A 15,775-nucleotide genomic window follows, 5' to 3' on the forward strand; every position below is an offset into this window, starting at 1 on the left:
TTCACACACCCTTCCTAGAGGACACCACTGCTTTGCAGCCCTAAAGCCCTTGCACAAGACACTAACCAACCTTGCATGGCTCTGATCAGCCAATCGGCCACTGGCACGAAGTACACACCTTATTTGGATTTTTTAAATGAAGTATAGTATGTTTCAATATTTTGAAGTAAAAGATGTGTCAGGAATAAAAAATCTTAACAAGCTCTCAGCAGCTCTTTCTAAATTGCTACAAACATTACCACATTCTAAATTATCTTGGCCATTAAGGCTGGCTGCTCTCCAAATGTAGGTATCTTAAAAAGAGGTCATCTAGCTCTTACAGGACACCTTAAACTAAGGTGAATTTGAAATTAACAAGCAGAAACGGTCGGTTTTCCAGGAACCACGCAGTGTCTGGTGACGGGCAGGAGACTCACCTGCCAGGGCCTTGATGCGGGACCGCTCGAAGAGGCGCGCAGAGCTGTTCTCATTGTCCCAGTCGTCCACATCCCAGCGGTTGTTGACGTCGCTGTACTGCTGCTGGATCTCAATGTTGTCATAGTCCGTGGCCACTGTGGTTGTCATCTTGAGCTGCTTCAGGCGTTCTCTCACATCAGTCCCTTCTCAGAGCTCTGTGAAAAAGAAAAGAAAGCATTCACTTACACGTGCAAAGCGCACAGTCTCCACAGACCGTTACTGCGTGTCCAGGTATGTCTTCCAGAGACAAAGCTGGTCTTAAACTTCAGCTTTGCTTCATATCTGTGACCTCGGCCAACCTACTTTGTGGCTTCCCCCAAACATGGAAGTGGGAGGAGATGTCACAGGCTGCTGAGAAGACTGAATGAAATGCTGGATGCCAAACTAACGGTTCTTCCTTTTCTAAAAGGGTTAAAGTGCAGCTACGTGGGTACTTGAATGAATTCTTTTAGTTTTACTGTCTATCACCAGAAACTTTCTAGTTTTTCTTACATAAAATGTTATGTAAGAAAACCAATAAATCATTTATTCTGTACATCTCATGTTAAAATTGATGCCTAAGATTACAATGTAAGCAAATACAGCTTCTCCATTCCACAGGCGATTACTCACTTGATGAGCCCAAATATGCTGAGGACTTGCCACACGTTCAGCCCTGCTTTAGATCCCAGGGAGAACAATAAATGATGTAAGTGAGGCTGAAGTCCTCACAGAAGGAGGTAGACAATACACCAGAAAAGCTGGAGGGTTTAAGGAGATAAAATGCAAGCACTGGGAGTAACAAAAGTCCCTCTTAGCCCTGAAACAGGTCGCAGTGTCCACAAGGTACAGATCATGCACACAGATCATGAAGAGTGGCGCTCCGGATCAAGGCAACACCACAAAGGATGCATTCCCAGTATAGCTGGACTCTGGTATACTGAGGGAATGGCAACATGGCTGGGAAGCTGGGCAGGGCCGGGCCAGAGACAGCCAAGAGTCTAGTATGATGAACTTTGAGCCAACATCTGCCATGGTTAGAGATGTACTTCTAAAGGGTTATTTATGGTGCCATGTGGAAAACAGATTCTTGGAGGTAAAAACAGAAGCAGAGCTGGTTGGAGGCTACTCCAAGATGGAAGGTTTGGCACTGTAGAGGCAGTAGACCTGAATGTGGGTGTGGTGTGGTGTGGTGGTCTCACGGGATCTAGGGAAAGATCTGGCTGGACCTAAGGCATCAGTAAGGCTCTGCACTTGATTACTATTGGTATGCTTAAATTCCTGTATGTGTTCAGCTTCACTACAGGGACTCAGGCTCCGTAAGACACACACAACTATCCAAGCAAGTTAACTACAAAACTAAGGAGGTGGGATGGAGACAACTCTTGTCTTGGTGGCAGAAAAATATCACAAGGGAAATGATGCTCCTTATTTCCTCACCTTCTTTCTCTTCACACTTGGCACGTGTTTTCCTCAGTGTGTGCCAAGAATGTGCACAAGGAATGTGCACAAAGACCAGTCAGCAGAACTCACCGCCAGAGTCGGTGTGATAATAAAACAAGATTCAGCAACACAGGACTGGCCACTTATATATACACCATACAAAGGAAATAAAGCATACATATGCTGAAAAGAAACAATTCTCTTACTGTGTTTCCAATGCAGCTCTCCAGTTCCAACATAAGCGCATACTTCAGATACAACTAGATCTCTATGCTTTCACAAACAAACTGGCTGGAATGGTACCATTGGTGGCACAAGCAAACCTCTGCTTCCTCTTGACTGTTTCCTCACAAGCCATTGGTGAACATCAGCATATCCTATAAGCTCTTCAGGAGAAAGCACCAAGTCTACCTGACAACCCAAAACATTTGTTCTCACTGTTACCCACCATGGCATAAACAAGAAATTCCTTAATTCCCATTAAACATGCAATCAGGCCCAATAAGACAAATGTGTTGACATACTTTTTTTAAGTTAAATCAACAATATATTTGCAGAATTTCACCAAAACACAAAAGAACAAGCTAAATTCTATTGAGTGACCTTATAGTTACACAACTCTAACGTAGGGAGATAGGCAAGGAAGAAGAGAGGCTCAGCCAATACAGTCAGACTACTTGACCTTTTAAATGGTTAATTTTCATGACTACACCAATGTCAAAGCTTTTTATAAACTCTGTTTTGGAGCATTCTATCTCTAACAAAGAAAAACCTGATAGTACTATTAACCCCTCAGGGTATAATCTCTCAAAGTCTAGAAAATGTGATTTAATCCAACTCAAGGAAAAACCCAGGCAGTGCAAACCACCACCAGGTAAGTTTTGGTATTTGGTGCCATCTACTGACCAACAGACCATGCTACAAACCTCTTAAGCAAGAGGCTGTCAGCTATGAGCACAGCTCATCACACGAGGAGATCCCTTTGGAGGTTATCTGAGACAGGTTGGGTTTTTCCAAAGTGCTATCAATCATGCATTCCTAGGGCAGATAAAATTTGTACTTCTTAAACAACTGAGACAAGATGAACAGGAGAGAAATGTTGGACATCTCGACCTTCTTGGAACTCTGCCTTTAGGAAAAGCTCCAGAGGGTAGGGTAAGGTATAGGCCTGGGAGTCTGTCTGACTATACCATCATTGTATGAGCTCCTGCAATAACCCTGCATGAGTAAAGTGAACACTGTTCTGATTGACATGAGCAATGTTCACGTTCTTTGCGGCTAGGTTTTGCACACACAGTTTAAAGCATCTATCTACCTCGTCTTCTTCACTGTGTCCATGTGTGGACATAAAAAAGGAAATAATAATATAGTTTTTAAAAGGCCAAGAGTTCTCCCTCTCAGTTTATTCTCTAATCCTGTCTTATGAACAGGAATTTCCCCAAAAATCCAAAGAAATTTCAAATATGTTATCATATTTTGCTTCAATAAACAGAAACTAATTTTAATTTTTCAAGCTAGAAACAGAACACTGGTGAGGAACCTATGATTCTAGACCATGAAGCAAAAGGCTCTTAGGGTTTCGGCATGGGCTGCTTCAGGCATAACCACAGGGAAGAAGCCAGAGTACTACTGTCCTTGCTTGAATAATGCTCAGGTCTCTGTTCATGAAAGTTTCAAAGTCAATGCCTGGCACATCCCAAAGCACAAACACCATCTATCATGTTATTTCCTAACATGTCACACTTCTTTTCTGTCACACAGGCAACTTAAGCCCACGGTGTTTTGTACTATGAAGAAAGAGTTTCATCCCTTCTGCTTTCCAGGCCTCTTCTGTTACATAGAAGCTCCCACGAACATTGCTTTTAGGGCTCTCTGGCTCTTTCTTACCCTAAGACTGACAAGCTGCTCATGGACAGCTAAGTGGAGTTACTCAGTGGTCACCTCACAATCCACAAATTCAGCTTGAAAGCAGAATACCAATTAATGTGAATATATACAATAAAGCACTTCGCCATACACACACGCTATTAAAATCTTGGTTTTCCTTTAAAATTTAAACTTTACCATTGACACACTCTACAGTGTTCTTGGAGATAGGGTTTCTCTGGGCTGGCTTTGAACTCATGGAGATCCGCCTGTCTCTGCCTCCTGAGTGCTGGGATGGAAAGCGTGCGCCATCAACACCTGGATACTTGCTGTTCTTAAAGGGAACCTGTGCTCAGTTCCCAGCACTTACACTAACAACTCACAACTGTCTGAAACTCCAGTTCTAGGGTATCTAACTCCCTCTTCTGGTTTCCATGGACACTACATATAGAAAGAAGCACACACAGTTCTACAAAAAGCAATGGGATGGGGGAATGGGATCCCTGGCTTCTGTCCTTCCTGCATTCCACAGAGAAAATCAAACAAGGAGTAGTGAGATGATAAGTGTATTTATTATTCAAGTCCTTTCAGTAAAAAAACTTGATATTAAGTATGAGTTATTTTCACTTACTGTTTATACATTAACATTTTAAACAAAGTATTCCTTTTCTCTGTCTACTATGTGATAACTATCTAAAATTGTGTTAAGCCCTAATCTTTTTTAAAAATCAGCTATATTTCGAAAGTGAACAATAAAACAGGGAAGGGCTAGCTTATCCAGTGTTCATTTATCAGACTCAAAAATCACTGAATTCGAAGCAAACTAAATTTTTTCAAAGTAAGTACAAGGCTGTGATAATATAAATGATGGGTAAAGGTCATTTGGCTTCTACACTACTTACAAGGAGCGATTTAAACTGACCTCATTAACTTAGAACAGGCCATCACCACAGTTCACAGACAACATGGAACTTCTGGTCACTATAAATGGTATTTTCAACCTTACACTTACTTCCAGATAGTTTTAAGCAATATCAGAATACATTTCTACCAGTGCCAATGACAAAATAGCAAGCCCAAGTTTCACTGTATTTGGCATTTAACTGCTTTATTTGCTGTGAAGGTCATTAAGCCAAAATTGCTTTCCTGAACAACTAAGGAGCAGTCACAGAATGTACTTTCTGTTTGGAAGCTTCTACTGAAGCAGCCTAGTACCAAAATTCCTGGCAAATTCATCGAGTGAAATGCACACCTCCATTTTCTGGAATAAAGAGTTTACGAAAATATGTGAAACTGCCACAGACAGCAACAATATAGCAAGCATTAGTGATATGCACAGAGGCTTGCAAGATCCAGGATCCTACCTGTTCTGGGCAACGCCACATAACCAGTACCCATGGCACAGTGGATGCTCAAAAACAATCTCACAATGAAATGGCAGGTGGAAGAGTGTCACCACCCAGCATATGACTAGAAAACACAAAGATTCTATTTCTGCCTAGGTCATGAGTCCTGGACCCCAGTAAAAATGAGTTATGTAAGCACAGCCCACCCTTTATGCAGATTCACTTAGCAAAAGATGAATGTTCATGAGAAACTTATTTTCACCTAACTTAAAGTAGGATGGGCGACTCTTAGGTAGAAGTAAAGAAATATTTACTTCACTTGACTTGTTTATAGTATCTCTTTTAAGTAAGACCGTGTCCCCTTTGCAACTGACTTAAGTTCTAGGCACTACTGGTTGCCCAAATGTCTGGGTTTAACTTATGAAGTTCGCTCATAGGCCACTCATGGCCCTGACTGCTTGGCTGAGTATGTCCTCAGCCTTCTGCTTGTATGCTCGCTGAGTGCTTCCCAAGCAGTCTTGGATATTTGTAGTCTTGCAAATAAAACAGTTTCATAAAAGCTGGTCTATGACACTCCACAGGGAGAACATGACAATCCTAGAAAAATGATTTTATCACTATCAAACTTCTGTTTCTACAATCTGTTTAAACCTAGCCATAATCTCAAAGAACTGAAAAAGAAAAAAAACAATGTATCCAGTATGGAGTCCAAGAGAATTCTGTACATTACTGTGTGAAAATTTGTTTACAAAGGTGTTCAATAATGTGAGTTCATGTGTACCCTCCAGAATAGCTAATCACAGTACACATGAAAAAAAATGAACCAAGTCCTAAAGCACTGCCATGCATTGAGGGTTGTGAAAGAATTCCAACTGGATTCTTTGGTAGGTGACCAGTCATGGCTTAAGTTGGCTTCCCACAAGACCAAGAGACATCTCACCTCATTTGTGAGAAGGTCACAGGATTCATGGGTCTGTCCATGGCCACACAGGCTGCGACATGTGATTTAAATTAGCCTCACTCCACTTTACTGCTCAAATGACTTCAGTGTGAAAATTAAGCTCTTAGCAGGTGAAGATCTCAATCAGGTTTAGGAATAAAAGAAAGCAAAAACTTTCCCTGCCTCAGCAAAAAGGGCAAAGGCTCAGAAGAATGTGGCCAGACATTTCGAATGTATTCAAGACCTCTTTAGTGATTTCAGAAGCTACATTTTGCCACTATTTGCCTGACCAAAATCAAGACTGTAACTTCATGTCCTTGACATGTTGTTAATAAACAGGATTTTTCCTGTCTACAACATAATGCACTCTTTGTTTTTCTTTCCCCAGATGCCTTCAGAGCAGTCATTTTTCTCGGCAGCAGAATAAAGGACGAACCCGATGACAGGAAGACCACTAGCTTCAGAAAGGAGCTTTCTATGATCTGTGCAGAGAGAGAGACTTAAGGACTGGGCAACCTATACTGGATAGGTTGTTTGTGTGTCTCACAGTTACAGATTAAATTGCACACAAAGAGCCTGGAGGGCAAGCATTAATGTTAAATGGGGTTATAAAAGGGGGTCCTAATTCAGTAGGACTGGTACCCTTGTAAAAAGAAGATACACTATGGTGTCCTCCATCTGCATCTCATTCCTACATAGCAAAGGACAGGTGAGGACACACTGAGACAGTGCTGTTTGTCAGACAGGGGAAGTCTCATCAGAACTCACTTTGACAGTATTTTGATTTTGCACTTGTAAGGACCAGAACTAAGAGAACACACATTGCTGATGAGTCACACATTGTGAAGTATTGTGTATGGTGACTTCTGTAAAATAATGCAGAGTGAACCCTAAACTAACTGTTACAGAGTAAACCCAAAAGGTGCCTTCTGTACAACTGAGCCCAACCCCAGTCCTTCTAAGGATCCTATAACTCAGGGAGTCTCATTAGCAATGGCATCGCTAACTCTCAGTATCTTAGACTATTATGGATAAAGACAACGGACAATGAGAACCAGGTCAGCTTGAACTTTCTCAGGAAGACTCTTCTGAGGCTCCAGCCTGCTATGTGTGCTTGTCCATCCTCCCTTAGCAAGCACGTAATTATTTAATAACCATCTTACCTTATATACCACTTTATGAATACTGGACAATTCTTTTTCATAACTGTATGCCCAGACACAGTTCACCTAGCACATCAAGGACATGGGTAAACATTTTGAAAGGGTTTTTTTTTTTAAGATTTATTTTGTATGTATGAGGGTTTTGCTTGGATGTATATGTATTTACAAGTATTCCCAATACCTGCAAAGGCCAGAAGAGGGCAACAGATCCCCCAGAATTGGAGTTACAGGTGGCTGTGAGCCACCATGTAGGTGCTCTAAACTGATGAGCTAGCTTTTCAGCCCCTTTGGTAAACATTTAAATAAATTTAATACTTGAGTTTCTCAGCTTTCCTAAGTATTAGATGCACTTTCTGTACCAAATCATCTGCTGTTAAGAAGAAAGTATTTTTATTTTTTGAGATTGTAAATTTGTCCAAATGGCCATTATAAAAAAAATAAAACAGACCAAGCTGGGGGAAGCAGCATCTCAGCATTCGGGAGGCTGCACAGGAGGGTCTACAATCTGAGATCATATATTGAGTTCAAGGTCAGCTAAGGTCAGATACTTTCTCACACAGCGAAAGAACAAAGAGACAAGACTGAGATAAACTTTAATAAGCCAAAAATATCTCCCTTTATTTTTATTGTATTTACCATATTAGGCAACTTAGGAGTGTCTCAGAAGTTGGTAGGGTCTACTTTTGAGCAATGGATATACACTGCTGATATTAATGGAGTTGCTCAATATGAGTTGGGATGTCCAAAGACTAGAAGGAAAGGTCTGCTTGTATGATCAGTGGTAATAGCATCAAAACCTGTAAGGTTGATCATTTTCATGTTCCTAGATTTCTCATTTCTAACCTTAGATACTTTAAATGCTGTTAAATTCCTCAGATCTTCAAAGCAAGGGGTGAGAAGCCCACAGTGTCAAAGAGATGTGTTTTACGATGTTGATGGCCTGTAATGAACTTAATAGAAGAACTGGAATGTGCCCAGTTGTTAAAAACCCTTCCTAGTATAAAACCCAGGGTAAGCCCAGTGGTGGTAGTGCAGGCCTTTAATCCCAGCACTAGGAAGCAGAGGCAGGCAGATCTTTGTGAGTTCTAGGCTAGCCTGGTCTTCAGAACAAGTTCCAGGACAGACTGCAAAGCTGCACAAAAAAACCTGTCTCAAAAAACCAAAAAGAGACTCCCCCAAAAGAAAAAACAAAACAAACGGTAATGTCTGTGGCAGGAAGTGGGCCAGCTGTAGAGGCAGGATAGCATGTCAGCTCCCCTCTTCCTCTGGAAAACAGGGAACGTGGCAGCCTAGTTACAGAGGCCTCTCTTGGCAATGAGGGCAGAGTCAACAAGCCTGAGCCTCTATACCCAGACTGCTTCCTACTCCTACACTCTCGAAACACCCTCCCCGTCATGTGGATGTTCCAGAAGGTTCCAAGTAATTCTAGGACAGCATAAAAGCTATGTAGCCTCCCCATTCCCCAGGGCCTCAGTGCACACTGCACAATGGGGAACAACAGCACTGCAAGGCGGAGTAAAGGGATTTCTAACTAAGATTCTGTCTAATGGGGTAAGTGTGCTGCTAATCACTTTCTAGGAAGAAAACCTTGCAGATCTGTCTGTCAACCATGCATACACAGTCCCAAAATGCATTCTCCAAAATGAATACTTACTCCTGTTCCTCTAAACAGCAGCTGCTTTCTTCCACCTCTACTCTGCTGCTGCTGCCAGAGACGGCGCTGCAGCAGAAGCAGCCTTCGCTGTATATGCCAACCCTCCAGAGAGGAAGGGTGAGAAAGTAAAGCCAGACTCTTGTGACCTCTCCAGAGCACAGCATGGATGCATTTGCCGACTACAGTGTATATTCCTTAGGTTCTGTACTGGCTCCTGACAACACTAGCAAGTCTCCAGAAGATAGAGGAGCTGAGGCAGCCTTGGGTAGATGACAGAGGTGGGGGCTTATGGGAACAGTGTGTCATTTAAGAGGGCCGGGAGTGTTTGGGGCAGGAAGGAATTCTTTGACATGCAGAAAAAAAACACATATTCTTCCTGTGTAAACATTGTAAACATCTGGAGATGGATATTGTCATAAAAATAAAAGATCTGGAAATGAACTAAAGCCTGCTATGAATCTAGGCCTGCTATACAAAACAAATGTTTTTATGTCAAATATTCAAATCTATTTTAATTATCACCTAAAACACAAATTTTTAGAAAGCTACAAATACTTACCAAAAACACAATCGGGCTTTTCTTTAAAAAGTTTCCTTGTACATCATTTCGTATCCCAGGTCTTACTTCCCACAATTCTTCAGGCCCCTACCCCATGCTTTCCTTTGCCCAGTCTCCAGCCTCAAGTTGGGGCAGTAACTACAATGCTCTGTACCAGCAAGGGGCACCCGGCTACCGACTTCCAGCAATTTGACTGAGACATCATGGAGCACCAGCAGATCAGGAGCAGGGCACAGAAGCTCGGTAAGAAGGGCGCGCAGGACAAAGCCTCCACAACATGATGGACTCAATAGATGATACAGCCACTCTACAAATCCTACCCTTCTAACCCCAGGGAACCCTGACCCTCAATAGATGATACACACACCTCAATAGATACACCCACTCTACAAATCACCCACTCTACAAATCCTACCCCTCTGACCCCAGGGAACCCCGACCCTCACCTGTACCAGGTTAGTATTTCATGATCTTAAATTATCCTTAATGGATATACATGGTGTTGGAATGGTCACTTAAGGCAAACTCTGTCAAAATTACCTGCACTACGCCTAAATTGGGGGGGTGGTACAAAGCTAGAGACCTGCTATTCTAAGAGCTCATCCCAGAATAAATATAAATAGCACCCACTATCAAAGGCATTGCCTTAACTAATCACATATTTGTTTCTATAAGAAAAAAGCAAACAAGGGGGTGGTGGAGAGCACCTATGGCTATCTCTCTCTGGCAGAAGGAAATTTCTCGGCAGGGTGAAGACGGGTGAGTCTGCCTCCTTACCAGGGGACCATAAGTCCTGCTTTCTGCAGCTGCTCAACATGGTTCTTTGCAATGCAGTCTACTGGTCTACTGAGAGTCACCAAAGATCCCTTCTGGAAAAGGTAATCCCATTCTCAAGTCAGCCCCAGAGGGGGATGTGGGCCAAACCATCTTGATACCCATCACCTTATTCCTTCTCTGCAGAGACAAAGGCCTAGGATTGTCACTGCATCCTGACAGCACTTCCCAGTGAGTACTGTGGTTTATCTGGGCTGGCTCAGGGGCCACCAAAGGCTGGAAACTACTCAGAAGCTGGGTTCCTTCTGCTAAACAACACTTTGCAAGCCCCAGGTACCAATGAAACTATCTGCACACATCCCACCTCCTCACTGATCAGAACAAGTCCATCTCCAGCTGCCCAAAACAGGACACTGGGAACACAATGAATGTATACCCTATTTTGGAACTCCAGTCAGTCTTAGATCTCTTTCTTCTGCTATTTGAAATATGAGACTTACAGCAAGATATCTTATATATAATTGTGTGGCTATTTAAAATAAGCCTTCAGCTGACAAATGTAACTACTCAGTCATTAAAAAGAAAAGAAAAAATGCCTAAAATTTTTTTTTGTTTGCTTGTTTTTGAAACAGGGTTTCAGCTTTGGCTGTCCTGGAACTCCCTTTGTAGACCAGGCTGGCCTTGATCTGCCTGCCTCTGCCTCCCTAGTGCTGGAATTAAAGGCATACACTACCACCACCTGGCTGAAAACACTTTCATTCCCTCACTTTTAGTAGATTATATACTAGAGCAAAACACAAAAGAAATGAACAATTAATATAACAAAAGTAGAGAGAATTATAATAACAAGATGCCAAAAACACTGATTATATTTCAATTACTGTTTGTGCCTTCAAACTGAGAAGCATCTCCTTCACTGGCCAGGACCCAGCCTAACAGCTGCATGGCCTTTTCCACTTCACAAACACTGGAAAAGTTAGCCAAAACTGTGCTGGATGTCAGCCAGGTTTTATTATTATGCACTATTAGCTCTTAGTGAGAAATGTGGGCTCAAGGAAGGGGTAAAGCCAAGCAACAAGAGGGGATTCATAATCATGAACAGATGTGAAGGTTTCTCTATCTGCCAGAAAAATACCTTCTATATTCATTCTATCACCTGCAGCCTTTATTAATTTAGCTAAATAATTGCAGATGCTGTGCGTTTAGAACATCATTTAGGGACTTAACTGTGGGACTTTTCTTGTATCAGATGCTGGGCCAGAACAACGTTGTAATGCAGATACTGGAGAAGCAGACTAGCTCTTCTCTCTCCTCCCTGCACTTAGCAAGTGCAGAAGCCAATAAGCAGCTACCCATCTTTCCTGTCCACCTCCTAGCAAGCCAATTATGGCTCAAAGCCTCTCGTTTTCAGACACTTTCATAGTTATTGGAGTCTTGCCTTTCTCTTTAAGGTTTATAAGTCAAATAGAGCTGTATGCTCTAAGTACAAACTTTTCAATCTCCTGAATGAGTAAAAATTAAACTTTAGTGGAGGGACCAACTTAGGTCCCAACTTTTATTTATAGAATACAAAATAAACACCAGGAAGTCAATATTTCCACTATTTTATTAAAAAGAAGCCAAAACAGGGGCTGGAGAGATGGTTAAGAGCAATGGCTATTCTTCCAGAGGCCCTGAGTTCAATTCCCAGTAACCACATGGTAGCTCACAACCATCTATTAAAGAACACAGGTATACATGCAAAGCATTTAAACATAAAATATAAATAAATAAATAAATAAATAGAAAATGAGCCAAAACAGGCCAATGGTAAAGGTAATCACCCAGAACCGAAACAGCAAATGGCAGATTCAAACTCAAGAGGACAAATGGCAACCCCACCCAAGTCTGTTCAGAGAGCAGTGGTCTCAGGAAACCCTTAACTCCTAGCACAAAGGGAAAACTGCAAGCCAGTCAGCAGTCAGGACGAACTGGCCCAAGGGTATAACAGGAAAGACCATGGGCTTGGGATTTAAGCCTAACTGGTGTAGCTTCTGTGTGTATCTTATGCTGTACACAATGCTCATGGCATGCCCTGTGCAGCTGGCTAAATTAAGTAAAATTAAAATACATTTTAAAACTCAGCTTTGCAACTGCACCAGTCTTAGCACTCAGAAGTCACGTGTGATCCCTGGGTACTGTCCTGACAGGGTGGCTCGGGAGTGTTCCCAGTGGTACACCCATGAGACCCCTGTCCTTACTCACTGCCCATTCTCTTGCGGTCTCTCCATCTGGACTTGGTTCCAGTGCTGTAGCCCCATCTCCATGGTGTACCCTCAGCCTAAGCAAGCACAATACAACAGAAATTTCAGATGGGGCTTTTGCTTGTTTTTCTGTTACTTTCTACCCTTCTCTTGGCTGGGTAATGGAAGGAATGGTCTCCAGCTGTGAGATCACTATTACCAATCGCCTAGCTGGTAGCGCTTCCCAAATGCAGTTAAAAGTCTGACAATATCTCAAAAGGTAGGAAATGTTCCACACAAAGTTCTTCCAATAACAGGGAACATTTAGGCGGTAACATGATGACCTTCCATTCTATGGCTTAGAAAGGGACTCAGGGCAAGGTGCCCTTGCAGGCTGATAGTGAAGGGTGTGACTCTTCTGATCCATAAACAAGTCAGTTGTTCCCTTGAGGAAAAGGGAACTGTTAAAGGTCAGTTGCTCCTAGGCTGACACATCAGGCTTATTATAAAACCCGCATCCAAACAACCAGTTTCTATTACCAAATATTGGAGAGAAAGGAGACCCAGGACCGGCAAACTGTGTAGAAAAAGCAAAGTCTTAGCACGGAGAGGATGGGAACCCTGTAGTAAACTGAGGAGAGAAGTAGGCTTCGTGGCAGGCTTTCTGTTCAAGCTATGGCTGCATTCACCTGTTAAGTGAAGTCAGCATAGTATATATAACAGATGAGTGAATTCTCTCTCCCCCTCCTGTAAGTCACGAATTCCTGTGATGATCACTGTCAAAGCATCTCACGGAACCCCAGGGGGCCTGAGTGGACAGGGTATCTTATGCATACCAGGTGATGAGTTTCTCTTAGGTCCCAGGACAACAGAGGGACGCAGGTGTGCTGGTTTCTTCATGAGGGGTACAAAACTAGCAAGGAGGAACACGGTGTGTACACATATATCAGACCTTCATTCCACAGTGTGTCTATCCTCATTTTATTTCCTGAATAACTATTTTCAGAAACATAGGCCAAACTATGTATGACTATACAGCATCCTGCGGCTATCTACAGATGTTTCATGTTTTATTTGACCAAACCCCCGCTACAGAGCACACGGTTGTTCACTATTTATAACAGCACTTTTGTAAATATGGCACTATAATGCTCTCCAGTTATTTTCTTAAGATTAATTTCTAAGCCAGGCATTGGTGGCGCACGCCTTTAATCCCAGCACTCGGGAGGCAGAGGCAGAGGCAGGCGGATCTCTGTGAGTTCGAGGCCAGCCTGGTCTACAGAGCCGATTCCAGGACAGCCTCCAAAACAATACAGAGAAACCCTGTCTCAAAAAACCAAAAAAAAAAAAAAAAAAAAAAAAGAAAAGAAAAAGACTAATTTCTAGAAGGAATTTTACTGCCCTACAGAAAGAGAATGTCCCATTAGCACTCTGCATGTCCATGCACATCTAACAATACATGGAACAGAAAAGCATTAAAAGTGTCTGCTATTATTTTGATTTGTACTTCTCAACGCACCTGAAATGCACAGGAACTCTTCCTTAGAGAGTAATCCAACGCACAGTGAAATAATGCTCATTCAACAGCAAAGCACTACTGTACACTAACCCTCAAAGGCACTACTTCCCCTTCCTTTGATTAAAATGTCTACCAGATCAAGGGCATCTTTTTCTGTAATATAAATTAAGAAATAATATCCTTCAATACAATTTTTAATCAGCCACACATTATTTTACTTTATTAGTAAAAGTAATTTACTTTCCCAGACTTTTTAGCAAAATACAAACCCCAAAAAGGATTTTAATTAAATGATTCACAAGATATGCAACACGTACACTACAAGCAATACTCTATGCCCATATAAAATGAGACAAAAGACTCAGATAAAATAGGAAGTAACAAAGTATGAACCTTGTAACTCTACTTTTATTTTGAAATACATACTTACATGAAATATTATATGCAAAAATATTAAAAGTAGTTAATACTGAGAGGTGGGATTATAGACAACTTAAAATCCCTTATTTTTTAAATTATATTTTCTTTTAGTTTCTTCTACAAAGAACACTTTATTTCTGATAAGAAAAATTCTAAGTATTTGTGCAGGTGGGTATGTGGTGGTATGTGGTATGCAGTTTCTTGGACTCACCAGCAGTCTGGCAAGTCAGACCTGTCTTAGATAACAAGGTTCTCCACAAGAATATTCTTGGCAGATGGAGGACAAGCATCCCCTGAGGGGTCCTTGAGCTCTGAACCCCACATTCCTGACTGGTCATTCTCCTAGAGTCAAGAGTCTTGGGCTGCTTACCACCTCTCCATAATGACCAAAGGTTTTCAAAATAAAACTCCAAAGTGTAGGCTGATCACACAAGCCTCATGACAGATCCCTAATGTCTCCAGGACCAGCATTCCACAGAAGTGTCCTCCCCCTCATGTTCACAATAGCTGACTTCTCCGAGGACTTCTGTCTGCACACTTGAGTCCCCTCACAGAATGGCAGAACAGACTGAGTAGGATACAGCAATCAGGAGGGGTGGACATGTGGGGAAAGAAGAACAGTTTTATTATGTATAACACAGACTATGCTGTGTATCATACACTTTGGTAAACTTTGACATACGTACATAATGCAGAAACAATAATCACAAAGAAAGACCATATCAACCATTCCAAAAAGCTTCCCTATGTCCCTGTCCCCACACAAGCACAGTCTGCTTCCTGTTGCTGCAATCTGCATTTTCTACACAAACACACTTATCCCTTGATGGCCTGGCTACTTCACTTGACACAGTCCAAGGATTAGTATCGACAATGCATATATACATCAACAGTTTCATTTATCCACTCACTTGGAAGGGACATTTCTGCTATTTCCATTTTTGAGGCTACTACAAACAAAGATACTGTGAACATCTCTTATCATGTTTTATTTCCTTCTTAGGCATTCTAGACAGGCATCTAGGAGCAGAGTGCCTGAATCATTATTCACAGGCCATATCTCAATCTTGTTAGAATTGCATTGTATAGCATTCTAACTCAAAATAAGTAAATAAGTAAATAAACAGAGCAAGAGCGAGAGAGCAAGAGAGAAAGCGAGAGAGAGAGCAGACATGTACTTAAATAAGCCAGGGAAATAGACCCTTAAAGGGAAAGTCACCCACTGAAATCCACCTACCTGGCTAGGATTGAAGATGTGGCCCCACTACGCCCAGCAGCATTTCTTGGCTGAATTGCTGCCACAGCCACCTGACTAGTTTCTCTACTTAGAACTCTGAGTGACTGAAAAACTCATCCTCTTCCACAATGTAGTTCAACTGGGGCTTTAGGGTTTGTTATTGTCCGTATGCATACGGTTTTTGCGTGTCTGTGCAC

The 15,775-nt window shown here is 41.9% G+C and overlaps 1 protein-coding gene across 4 annotated transcripts in view; it reads right to left on the reverse strand.

The window, feature by feature from the left end:
• The window catches only part of Sptbn1 (spectrin beta, non-erythrocytic 1), a 160,411-nt gene that overhangs the window by 118,600 nt on the left and 26,036 nt on the right, over positions 1 to 15,775 (reverse strand). For all 4 annotated transcript variants that reach the window (XM_005070338.4, XM_013113587.3, XM_013113588.3 and 1 more), the window contains exon 2: positions 417 to 611. In XM_005070338.4, the coding sequence (XP_005070395.1) occupies positions 417 to 564 (148 nt within the window). In that variant the 5' untranslated portion in view covers positions 565 to 611. The remainder of the gene's footprint in view (positions 1 to 416; positions 612 to 15,775) is intronic.

This window comes from Mesocricetus auratus, unplaced genomic scaffold (genome assembly GCF_017639785.1).
Source record: "Mesocricetus auratus isolate SY011 unplaced genomic scaffold, BCM_Maur_2.0 Super-Scaffold_100029, whole genome shotgun sequence".
NCBI lineage: Eukaryota > Metazoa > Chordata > Mammalia > Rodentia > Cricetidae > Mesocricetus > Mesocricetus auratus.